The sequence below is a fragment of the Phalaenopsis equestris genome, unplaced genomic scaffold (genome assembly GCF_001263595.1).
Source record: "Phalaenopsis equestris unplaced genomic scaffold, ASM126359v1 Scaffold000002, whole genome shotgun sequence".
Taxonomy (NCBI): Eukaryota; Viridiplantae; Streptophyta; class Magnoliopsida; order Asparagales; family Orchidaceae; genus Phalaenopsis; species Phalaenopsis equestris.
The window spans coordinates 74,654,702-74,667,972 of NW_018164444.1; the positions used below are offsets into that span (position 1 = coordinate 74,654,702).

At 33.9% G+C, this 13,271-nt stretch overlaps 1 protein-coding gene across 1 annotated transcript in view; it reads left to right on the forward strand.

The window, feature by feature from the left end:
• Positions 1-8,946, forward strand: part of LOC110017990 (calcium uptake protein, mitochondrial) — a 14,851-nt gene extending 5,905 nt beyond the window's left edge. The window contains exons 2-9 of the mRNA XM_020715191.1: positions 2,605-2,672; positions 5,858-6,081; positions 6,207-6,290; positions 7,204-7,417; positions 7,745-7,921; positions 8,004-8,123; positions 8,215-8,526; positions 8,605-8,946. Coding sequence (XP_020570850.1) covers positions 2,605-2,672; positions 5,858-6,081; positions 6,207-6,290; positions 7,204-7,417; positions 7,745-7,921; positions 8,004-8,123; positions 8,215-8,391 — 1,064 coding nt within the window. The 3' untranslated portion in view covers positions 8,392-8,526; positions 8,605-8,946. The remainder of the gene's footprint in view (positions 1-2,604; positions 2,673-5,857; positions 6,082-6,206; positions 6,291-7,203; positions 7,418-7,744; positions 7,922-8,003; positions 8,124-8,214; positions 8,527-8,604) is intronic.
• Positions 8,947-13,271: the final 4,325 nt, after the last annotated feature.

The following is a 13,271-nucleotide window of genomic DNA, read 5'->3' on the forward strand; positions in this document are numbered from 1 at the left end:
TGTTACTTGTGTTCGAACTGAAGGAGGATTGACCAATTATTTTCCTATTTCTGTTGGATTACATCAGGGATCGGCTTTAAACCCATATCTTTTTGCTTTAGTTATGGATGGTTTTACTGGACATTTACAGGAGGATGTATCTCGGTGTATGCTTTTTGCTAATGATATCTTTCTCGTGGATAAGACGAGAGAAAAAAACCCAGGAAAAGCTTGAATTATGGAGGTCTACATTGGAGTCTAAAGGCCTTCATTTGAGTAGAACAAAAATTGAATACATGGAATGTAATTTTAGTAGTACTAGCTCTAGTGATAGAAGTGTAAATTTGGGTGATCAAATTATTAAAAGGTGTGAACGATTAGATATCTCGGGTCTGTTGTTCAAAGCGATGGTGATATAGAAGGGGATATTATAGTAGAATTCAAGTTGGTTGGCTGAAGTGGAGGAATGCTTCGGTCTTTTTGTGTGTTAGAAAAGTATTGCTTAGATTGAAAGGAAATTTTTATAAGATGGTGGTGAGACCTGCAATGCTCTATGACGCTGAATGTTGACCTTTAAAAGAGAAGCATAATACTAAGTTAAGTGTTGCCGAGATGAGAATGATTAGGTGGATGAGTGGCTTTACATTTAGAGACAAAATGCGAAATGAATATCTCCGTGATAGGGTTGGTGTAGCTCCAGTGATGGACAAAATTAGAGAGAGTCGTCTTAGATGGTTTGGTCACATTAAGCGTCGACAATCTGATGATCTGATTAAGAGAGTAGATGTTTTAGATTCAACTTATGTTAAGAAAGGCAGAGGTAGACCTAAGAAAACTTGGGCTTATTGTATAAAAAATGATCATAATTTATTAGAACTAAATGAAAATATGACACTAAATAGGACACAATGGCGAAGAAGAATTCATGTAGCGGACCCCACGTATTGGGATTAAGGCTTTGTTGTTGTTGTTGTTGTTGTATTGTCTAAGAAGTATGAACTTTAAATTCATACTACAAGAGTTGCATTGCACATTGTGTCAATTTTACAGGAAAAAAAAGAGCATTTAGTGAAGAGTTATTGATAAAGCTTGGCTCCAATAATTATTCTTTTGAAGAAAAGCTATTAAGCTATTCCTGAAGTAAAGACCATCAAACCATACCTAAAGCTAAGAGTCACTAAACTCCGGCTCCAAGAAAGAAACAAATTTCACTAATTTTCATTCATCATAAACTATAACATCATTACGTTAGGGTTTTTATAACGTTGCTTTATGGATTTTAAAACATCAAGAGTGAAATAGAGGGTAAGAAAATTTTGAATTCATAAAACATTACATGAATAGTTACATAAAGTATCTTGTGATGTTTCCTTCTTGGCCTCATGGATTTTAATTAATTTGAAATCTATCATGCTATCATGGCTGAATTTCTCATGCATCATGACCTTTCCAAATTCAAAAATAACGTTGGCTTCAAAAGTTCAAAATTTGAATGCCCTCCATGTGCTTATTTCTTTTCTTATTGTTTGAGTGCTCGCTTAATTGAATCCTATTGATTTTATGACCGAAATAATCAACCTTCCAAATATGATATTCCCTCCAAAATTCAATATTTGAATATACCCACATGCAAAAAATCTTTCACAGTTTGCTTGGTTGTTGCCAGGGTTTGAATGAAAATTGAGTTGCTTTGATTTGTTCCCATAATTGGTTCCCAGAAATATTTGTTTTTATTCTTCTTGCAATTTGCATGGGATCGCCTTCCTATATTTTTCGGGATTGATTTAATTCTATATAATGTTGGTGGAACTCCATAGACTTGGATTTTGTTTGTCTTTCTTTGGATTATCCTTAGAAGTGATAATGAGATAACTGTTTATGAAATAAATGAATATGATATGTTTTGTAGATGTTCCCAATATATAACTGTCAGCAACAAATTATGCTGTGAAAAGAAATGGAGAGATAAATAATAATAATATTCAGATAATATTAAATGTAATAGGAGTATAGACTCACAATATGATTAGGTTAACAATTTCATTGCAATAAAATTAAACATTTCAATGTGACCATTCTTATTATAAATATTCAATGTATTTTCATGCAAATGTCCTGCATTAGTTATGTTCTTTGAATTAAATGTTTTAGGCATTTAATGCTATATTTGAATTATCCATAGCATTAATTTATATCACGTATTGGGAGTTTCATAAGCTGAAAAACATCAGCCATGGGGACCTATGATCTCAGATTTGCATGCTATTTTAATTGCATTTCACGCTGTGCCAATATCTACAAGAATTATTTTCAAATGCTGATAGAAAAACAAACTGTTGATTTCTATGATGGTGGAACTCAAACTAGTGAGAAATATATTATGTTTTGCCAATTTTTTTGCTCTCGAGCATTTGTGAAATCTTATATTATATAAACCATTGGATTATTATTTATTTGGATGACCAAGGGTAAACTAGAAAGAGATAAAAAGTAATATTAAACTTGACAAAGTTAGAAGCTAATAATGATGTTTAATCCCAAGCTCTCATTCTCTTTTTATACTTTCAAAGAAACTGTTTTTATCACCTGGAGACGTAGTAAAAAAATTTTCTCTTTTGTTTTCAGGTTCATTTCGAAGAAGGGTGTTCTTTAAATATGAAAAACGGTTGAGGCTACAAAGTTCACCTGAAAAGGTACTTAACCATACTATTTTGCGGCTTTAGTCTTTCTTAAAAGATATGGTGACGTAAATTTAAGGAAATGTATTTAATGGTAACATATGCCTAGCGATTTCCTCGTACATTGAATGAAACAAATCTACCATGCAAATTTTATTCTCTTGACTGTTAAAAGTTCATCTCCCTTAACTCGCCTAGCAATTTCCAAGTACATTGAATGAAACGAATCTGCCATGCAAATTTTATTCTCTTGACTGTTAAAAGTTCATCTCCCTTAACTCGCTCTTGTCTGTCAATCCCAAACAACCCCCCACCCCCAAAAAAAAAAATTTTGATATTTACTTATATGGGAGGGCAATTTGGACTTTTGTATCTCCTAAAATATCAGTTTTGCCCCTCTTAAAATATCATCTTGCCCTACATAGCTCTAATCCCTCTCACATTGGGTCTAGGGGGGTGGTTTGTCCCCCCTCAAAAAAGAGGATGGTTCCGCCGTGCTTCCCTCTACTATCGGTATCCTCTCCTCTCTCCCTCTCTCTCTCTCCCTTCCACCCTCCCCTGCCAGAAATCGGTATCAATTTCCTGTCTCTTGCTGTCCCAGCTCTTTCATTTTATTTTTTCATGTCCATTTTGATGAATAGAGAACATTCTTTTGAATGGTGGTGATGTGCATTTTAATAAAGTGAATGAGAGATATCTTTTAAAGGATTACACACAATAATTAATGTATTCATGGGTTTACATACACCACATAAATAAGAAAATATTGTTCAAGTGCATGTCTAATTTTACTCTTTCATATTTTTTGAGAAAATAATAATAGTGTTGATTAATAAAGATCAAAGTCAATCTTTTAAGGGGATTTGAATACAATGTACTCAATTAATTAGGATTTACATATTTAACCACAAAACTTCATAATTTACATATATAGCACTTTGTTAACTTCATTAACTACCTCATTAGCACAGTGGCGGGGTAGTGGCAACTTCATTGGTGGCCAGTTGGGGACGTTGGCTGTGATTTTGAAGGTGGGGTGATGTGGCGAGGTTAGTGACTTCTTTAGCGATGGCAAGATTGATAGTGAATTCTGTGGTGGTAAGGTCAGCATTTAACTTAGCGGCGAGATTTTGGGTGATAATCAGTCTAGATGGGGCGGGAATGAAACTCTAACAAAAGGCTTAGTGCAAGTATTATTTTAATTTTATTTTGATATTCTCAATGCTAAATAATCAATTTGGATTTATGTCGGGCAGGTCTACTATGGAAGCTATACATGTCTTGAGAGGTTTGATGGAGAAGTTTCGAGATAATAAGAAGGTTCTGCATATGATTTTTATTGATTTAGAAAAAGCTTACGATAAGGTTCCAAGAGATATCATTTGGAGAGTTCTTGAGAAGAAAGGTGTTGATATGACTTATATTTAAGTAATTAAATATATGTATACAAGAACCGTTACTTGTGTTTGAACAGAAGGAGGATTGACCAAAGAAGGTTCTGCATATGATTTTTATTGATTTAGAAAAAGCTTACGATAAGGTTCCAAGAGATATCATTTGGAGAGTTCTTGAGAAGAAAGGTGTTGATATGACTTATATTTAAGTCATTAAATATATGTATACAAGAACTGTTACTTGTGTTTGAACAGAAGGAGGATTGACCAAAGATGCCTTGGAATTATGGAGGTCTAAAGATCTTCGTTTGAGTAGAATGAAAATCGAATACATGGAATGTAATTTTAGTAGTAGTAGCTCTAGTGACAGAAATGTAATTATGGGTGATCAAATTATTAAAAGGTGTGATTCATGGATAAGACAAGAGAAAAAGCTCACGAAAAATTTGAATTATGGAGGTCTACCTTGGAGTCTAAAGATCTTCGTTTGAGTAGAATGAAAATCGAATACATGGAATGTAATTTTAGTAGTAGTAGCTCTAGTGACAGAAATGTAATTATGGGTGATCAAATTATTAAAAGGTGTGAACGCTTTAGATATCTCGGGTCTATTGTTCAAAGTGATGGTGATATTGATGGGGATGTTATTAGTAGAATTCAAATTGGTTGGTTGAAGTGGAGGAATGCTTCGGGCCTATTGTGTGATAGAAAAGTATCGCTTAGACTAAAAGGAAAATTTTATAAGATGGTGGTGAGACCTGCAATGCTATATGGCGCTGAATGTTGGCCTTTAAAAGAGAAGCATGAAACTACGTTAAGTGCTACCAAGATGAGAATGATTAGGTGGGTGAGTGGCTTTACACACTACCAACATGAGAATGATTGGGTGGGTGAGTGGCTTTACACTTAAAGACAAAATGCGAAATGAATATATCCGTGATAGGGTTGGTGTAGCTCCAATGATGGACAAAATTAGAGAGTCGTCTTAGATGGTTCAATTACATTAAACGCCAACCATGTGATAATCCGATTAGACGTGTAGATGTTTTAGATTTGACTTATGTTAAGAAAGATTGAGGTAGGCCTAGGATGACTTGGTCTTGTTGTATAAAAAATGATCTTAATTTATTATAATTAATTGAAAATATGACACTAAATAGGACGCAATGGAGAAAAATGATTCACGTAGCCGACCCCACACAGTGGGATAAAGGTTTTGTTGTTGTTTGTTTGTTCTCAATGCCAAATATGCAATCAATGAAGTTTCAGGGTTACTTCGTAAATCCTAATGTTTTGGGTGCTTTATATGTAAATCCCCCATTATTTGATGAAAATTGTGACAAATTAAAGATATTATATTACTAAATCAAATCAAGTTTCATGAAACTTGTTTGTAACCAATTGATAAGAGGTGCATGATTTTCTCACTTTAGTGTTCGAATGGTAAACTTGCTATTGACTTCATGTTATTCAATGGGAACCTATCCTGACGGGAAGTAGGATATCGGTAAAAATGAAAGCGTTGTTGGATGGTACAGAGATTTTATCAGTTTGATTTTCTACATGAAACCTTTGCGTCAAGCATAATTTATGCTACTATCTCTTCCTATTTTTATTTAAGATCGTTGTTTCTTGCTGTTTTTGTACTGTGTACTTTTTAGATGTTTCATTTTCTTGCTACAGTTGTATAATTGTCTGTCACTGCAGGAAACGATCATATTTTTAATTGAAGAAAGTATTTATTCTGCTGTTAGGATTTGATTCATTAGTTCTTGGAAGGCTGATTAATTTTATTCATGTCACCAGATCTTTGAGTACTTTGCATCCATCCGGAGCCCAGAGGGTGAGGTATTTATGTCTCCTGCTGATTTGATGAGAGCAGTGATTCCAGTCTTTCCCTCATCCGAGTCAAGTATTGTTAAAGAAGGATGTCTTAGAGGGGAGCAGAAACCTGGTGTATTACATTGTGCTTCATCCCCGCTTTTTCTACTATTTGACACTAACAATGATGGATTGATCTCCTTTCCAGAGTAAGATAACTTTATTTTTTTGTTTATGATATTATACACACTCCTTATTTCTTTATAAATCCTGATGTGTATAGAAATGACAACTTTGCCTCATTATTTTGGTGATCTTTGTTTTTTCATGATAGGTACATCTTTTTTGTTACATTGCTTAGCATCCCAGATTCAAGCTTCAGTGTGGCTTTCAAAATGTTCGACCTTGACAACAATGGGTATGTATTTTTATGGCCAAACCTTAAATTCAATGGTAAATGTTCATTTTTATTTGCTGGCTAAATATTGATTCAGTTTTCACAAGTTCAAGTCTTTTGTTTGTGAGAACCTACACATTCTGATAACCAATTTACTAGCTTTTATATGGTAGGCCTGAAGCAATGGTTGGGTTGAATTTTTTGTGGTAATTCTTGTTTATAGTGCTAGTTTAAGGCTGCAGACATCCATCTCTCAAAAAACATACTTTGTCTGGTGGCTGTGCTTGTTTGGGATGTGGTTAGTCATAAACTCCTAACTTGCGAACGTCACAAGCAAGGATTGGATATTTGGTTTCCTAATTGTAATGTGTACTGTAATGTAATTTGGTTACTTCACAGAGGAAGGAAATGGGCTATTTGACATTTGATGTGAAAGCATGAAACAGTGTGAAGGATCAAAGGGGTTCATTCGTTAGATACATGTCATGGTAGTTTATGCTAAGCTTTATAACATCTAGCTCGGTATAAAAAGATATTTTATGCAGTTTGTCAGAAGTTATCTGTCGAATTTGTCACCTTTTCATTCTGCGGTAAATTTGGTCTTTCCTCATGCTTAAAAAGAACTTGTTTCAACTAGTGCTCTGTATCATTACAGTTTCTCTGAATTCATGGCGTCCATCACTTACATTTGTCTTAATAGTTAATTTCAGTATTATTTTCTTCATAAGCTTGTTTTTCAATTGTAAATTTCCCCTTGGAGTATGTATTGTTTGTTATTTACTTGGAAAATTCACATGCAGTTGAAATATTCTTGTTCAAGTGCAGATTAATACCCTCACTTAGTGAGTAACCTTGCTCATAAATTTTTCATTAAAGCTTCTCTATGGAGTTTTATCCTTAGATTATGAATATTGATTGGCTGCTCCATTTGCAGATCAATTGAAAGGGATGAGTTTAAAAAAGTGATGGCATTGATGCGATCCTATAATAGACAGGGGGCATGCCATAGAAATGGGCTGCGCATTGGTCTTAAAATTCGAGGCTCTGTGGAAAATGCAGGCCTAGTCGAGTATTTCTTTGGTAAAGATGGAAATGATCGCCTCCAACATGACAAGTTTGTAAAATTTCTGAGGGATTTGCATGACGAGGTATTAATTACTCTCCAACTTTTGCTCAAATTACATTTGGGCACCTCATCAATCTTGCCTTTTATTTTATTATCGGTATCACATTATCATTTGGGTGTGAGCTTTATTCTCTGTCCTTGGTTCTGCTCTTTGCCAGAAGCACAATCCAAGGATTCTAAGGGCTAAACAGATATTATTGGTTTAGAAGGTGCTTAGTGAAACTTTTGCCAATACTCCAAATAATTTAACTGATACTTTAAACATTTTGTATGATAACGGACTTCAAAATGATAGTTAGTTCTTAAAAGTGATAAAATATTTATTGCTTTAGTTTCTATTTTCTTTCAGATCTTGCGGTTGGAGTTTGATCATTATGATGTTAAATCAGAAGGAACGATTTCCGCGAAAGATTTCGCTTTATCAATGGTTGCAGCTGCAGACATTAATCATATAAACAAATTTCTCGATAGAGTTGATGTGTTAGATAAGGACTTGCATCTGAAGGATATGCGTATTACCTTCGAGGTTAGCATGTATCAATAACCACTTAACATAATGCACCACAGGATAATTCTTTATTGTGACATCTTCTTGTCTAAACTCCCAGGAATTCAAAGCCTTTGCAGATTTACGGAAGAGACTGGACCTACTGTCATTCGCTATTTTTAGTTATGGAAAAGTTAATGGCTTCTTTGCAAAGGAAGATTTTAATAGAGCAGCTTCTCATGTATGATTCTATAGTTTCATTTTTTTTCTCAAGGGAAGATCAAATTATTAGTTCTTTTCAGAGTAATTTTTTTTTTATTTTGACCTGGTAGGTTTGTGGGGTGTCTCTGAGCGATAATGTGGTGGATGTTGTCTTCCACGTATTTGATTCGAACAACGACGGACATCTGAGCTCAGAGGAGTTCTTGAGAGTGATGCAGAAAAGGGAAATTGATGTCCGGCAGCCGACGTCAGCCAGCCGTTTCAGGCATTCCTTCATGCTGCCTTGATCAGTCCTGAGCCTAACATGATGTGTTTAATTGGACTAAACTCTGCCGGCACCAGCCACCTTATTGTCAGCATATTTCTTGACAGCATGTTATAATGAAGGAAATGGAGCTTTTAATTTAACAACTAATCAAAAGGTACAAAAGGCTAAGCACATTTCCTGTTTTTAAACCAGATATTGTTTCTTATTTAAGCGTGTTTATGTTGATTTGTAGGCAAGAATGCGCGGCTTGAATGTCAGGTGAGGGATGAGTCAATGGCAACCAATTGCTTCTGCTATGTTTCTCTTTTTTCCCACAATTCTCTTTGCTGCTGTTATATTTCTTCTCTGTTATGTATATAAAATGTTATTTTAATTCTCTTAGGATGTGTGGAAGGCTTTCTATATTATGGCTGCTAATAGTGGGTAGTAGGTCGGGCAAGTTTGTGTTTAAAATTGAGCTTGTTTATAAACGAACCGAGTCGAGCAGGTCTGAGTTCAAAGTTTAGCTCGTGCTCAAATCGAGCTTTTGACTTCATGTGCATATTTTTAATCAAATGAGCTTATCGTGTTTATGCGGGAATTACTCGTTAATCTTACAAAAATAATTGACTTTTAAATGAACAAGCTATTAAATTAATAATTAAAAGAAGCATACAAACAAGGATGTTTTTTATTTTATTTTGTATATTATGAATTATAAATTTTAAATTAATTTAATATAAATGATTTTTAAATTAAAGTTTAATTGAGCTTATTCATAAGATTTAAATTTGTTTTTATTTGTTCTCATTTATAAGCATTAAATCAAGCATTCAAGTTAGTTCATAAATTTTAAATAAAATTATTCACAGTTTTATTTAATGATCTTTAAATGCTATTGTTAACATGAATGAATCAAATAAAAAATTATTCAAGTATGTTCATTTGATTAATCAAGCTTGTATAAAAGAGTTTAAATTTATTTAATTAGTTAATCAAATGAAAATAAGTCAGTACTTAGAGATTGAAGCTGCAAGTTGTTTGTTAAAATTTTAGTTTATTTGTAAGTTGGTAGCCTTCCTTTTCATAAGTCAATGAGACTCAGTATTTAGTGATTAGAGCTGCGAGTTTGTTAAAATTTTAGTTTATTTGTAGCCTAAGTTGGTAGCCTTCCTTTTCATAAGTCAATGAGAAGGGTTCTTTTGATGGAAAGGGAGAAGTGTGTTATGTTGGAAAAAAATATTTTGTTTGGATGTCTGTATTTCTGGACAGTAAATCACCAACGCCCATGTCGTCCACTGATGAAGAGCATGACGATGTCACCGTTGGTGATTAGCCGTCCGAACGTGCAGTGTCTGGACGTAATATTTGTTGTTTGGATGTCCATATGTCTAGACGGTAAACCACCAATGGCCACGTCATATGTCGATGACGTGTATGATGATGTGACCGTCAGTGATTAGCAGTCCGAACGTGCAGTGTCTGGACGTAATATTTGTTGTTATATTTGATGCGTGCTAGAAAATTTATGGCGACAGAGTAATGGATTATCGTATTAGCGTTGTGCGAGAATTCAACACACACTCAAATGAAAATGAATCAAGCTGTGGTAACACCAAAAGTTTTTACGTGGAAAACCCGTAAAGGGGAAAAATAACGCGGTCTGGCCCAGTTGTAAAAATTCAGGCGGGAATGGTTTATTAGTTTTCCAAGTTATAATGTCGACTAATGACGTCTAGTCAGCGGTGGTTGACGGAGATCGGCGGTGATCGACGGTAGTTGACGATAATTGATGACAGTCGGCGGTGGTCGACGGAGATCAGCGGTGGCTGACAACAGTCGATGACGGTCGGTGATGGTCGACGGAGGCCAGCGGTGATCGACGGAGGTCAGCGGTGGTTGTCGAAGGTAAGTGGTGGTCTACGGCATCGACGAAAATCGACGATGGCGAGGATGATCTTGGACAAGCTTCTTCTCAAAGCATCAAGTTCTCTCTTAAGTCTCCTCCTCTTCATGTGAGTGGTGAGACTCTATTTATAGTGTTTTAAGTGCAATTAATGCAGAAATGTGAATCATTTTGATCGGACGGTCCGGAGAGCTTCCTTTGATCAGATGACGTTTGATAGACATTTGAGTGTCTTAACGATGTTGGAATTCAGCAATCTTGAATTGGAATTTAGCAATCTTGAATTCGTTGGATTTTTCTTGTCGAGACGCTCGATTCGGCTATGAACTCGCTAGATTCGACATCCGTTTAACATTTTAAATTCCTCCGGAAATCCTCCAATAGTGGTTTAATGATTTGATCCGGCTTGATTTGACTCAGATTGAACTGACTTTCATAGCATTAGGTCTGTCTCATCGATCTGATTAGTTTGACTATAAGTTTGCTAAAATTGGAGCTCTGGATGACTCTTAATTGAAGTTTGAATGTTTCTTGTTCAAAAAATTACACCGAGATTTGTGTCGGATGATGAAAATTTGTTGGTGGCATATCAATGTTGCCTCACTATTTATTTTGATTTGTGGTTACTAGTGTATCAAGTAAAAGAGGGAGTAAACCATGAAAAAAAGAAATTTTAACCCCACACAAATTTATTAAATACCCAATAATACTCCTCAAACATGATGCCGCAATAATTGATTCTTTCGATCATTTAACTATTTTTAGTGGTGTTAATATTAGATATGATGTCAAAGATTGACTCAAATCTGCCATACAAAATTATAATCCAAGTTAATCTGTGTAATATTCGGATCTAGTTTCAATTAATTTAAATGAAAAAAATAAAAAATTCATGTCAAGTTTAAGCTGAATCAAACTAGTTTCTTAAGGAAAGTATAGATTGTTTTGTCACTAAAAAATACTGAATTTAATATCCTTTTAGATGCAACGAGCTTAATTTTAAACACAGTCCTGCTCGACTAAATGAGTTCACATTGATCGAATATTATGTTCCATAGAGCTCAAAAATTTTTTATTTTAAAGATGATAAACCAAAACATGAATCTCCTTGAGAACCTCTAAAGGAAAAGTAAAAGCAAAATAGGTTATTCAAGCATTAATTGTTTGACATGTTGGCTATGCTAAAACGGTTCACATTGATGCCTGGGATCATGATTTGGAGGGCCTTAAAATGTATCATAAATTATTTCCCTACAAATCATTTGTTACTATTAGTCGACTCAAAACTTAGTTGATCAAATTTCTGTCAACTCGAAATGTTTGTGAAGAACTCTTGATTCTAATGTGGACTAGGTTCCAGAAATTGCCTAACATGAATGTTATAAAACTAGTAAGTTTATGAATTTTTTAACTCATTAACAATTTAATAAAGTAAAATATCTTTGGGAGATTAGATCTCTTGAAACCATGAAGAAGCTCATTGGAAAAAATTATATTATTAGTAATATCCCTACCAAAGAGAACAACAATCAATCTGAATAAAATAGAACATATAATGGTAGGGTAGATGTGCTTAAGATGGCTAGCAATAAGCTTTGTAATAACCTTTTATGTTGCATTGCAAAGTAATGTAGGCCTAAATTCATTGGAATAAATTGCTTGTTCTTTCTTTTAAATTAAAGTGATAGCATAATACCTTTCTTTGTTGGGTAATATAGATGTTGAGAATGGTGTGTATACATAACAGGCTAGTCACATCCCAAGTATATTTGAAAAACTTAGAGGTGAAGGCGTCATGACCTACAGCTTGCTCAGAGCAAATGTTAAAGAAAGCATCTTCATCCAAAAATTTTGAAGTAAGGTAAGTCCCTTTATATAGAGAAAAGGTGTGAGTTGATTGTATATCTAGTGAGGAATGATTGGTAGGTGAAGCCAAATAGTTAAGAGTGGAGGAGAAATAAGTGACAACTTCCTCAAAAATATCAAATCGAGAAGTAATGCATATGGAGTTGGTGTTAAGATCTGTGATGTGATTTATGTTATTTCTAACTTTAATCCTTGATATAGGAACTAATATAATCCTACCCCTTAGTGAGTTAGGCACATTTGGCTCTCTATTTCATTCATGTATTTTCACACGTTGTGCATCATAATTTGTCTTTGCACATTTTTTATCCCATCAATGATGGTAGAAATATGCTAGGAGGAATTCCAACTGGATTTCTTGATGGCTTTTTTGACAGTGGTTAGCTTATTTTCAAAAAGTGAAGATGGGATCCCCTTTCATTCGGAGGCTCCAAGGATTTAGAATGAGACTAGAAAATTTAAGAGGTTAATATAACTTATTATGCAATTAGTTTGATTGAAATCCCTTTGTTGTTCTAGTTTGAACTTGTTTTTCATTATGAAGTTTTTTGGGTTTTAATTAAACTTAATGACTATGATACCTAAGAGGGGGGTGAATTGAGATTTTAAAAGAGTGTTGCCTAATAAAAATATTTAATACTATTTTAATGATATTTATAAAAATATTAATTAGCACAAAATTTAAGTACTTGCAAGTAAGTAAATAATAAGATATCATAAGTGCAAGTAAAATAAATAGCAGACACAACAAAAGCATACATCCATCCTAGTCAACTCTCGGGCTAAAAATTCACAAAATTTGAGGTTTATCAACAAACTTCACTTTATTGAACCAAAGAGGTTACTTACAACCTAAGTACTCACTTATACGAGCGAGTACAATATAATCTACATATGATATGATTTTCACTAAGCTAAATAACTTTGATGAGGAAAAAGAAGTATACAAAATTTTATAGTTATACAAGCTCAAATAATCTTACAATACAATGACCTAACAATAATTTGAGATGGGTTTATACAAAGTATTTGTAATCACCTCACAACTTGCAAATGGAATGTAAATTTTATTCATTTTAAAACAAATTTATATTTTAGCAAATGTAAATAAATTATTATGATTTTAAATTGAAATAAATAAACTCTTT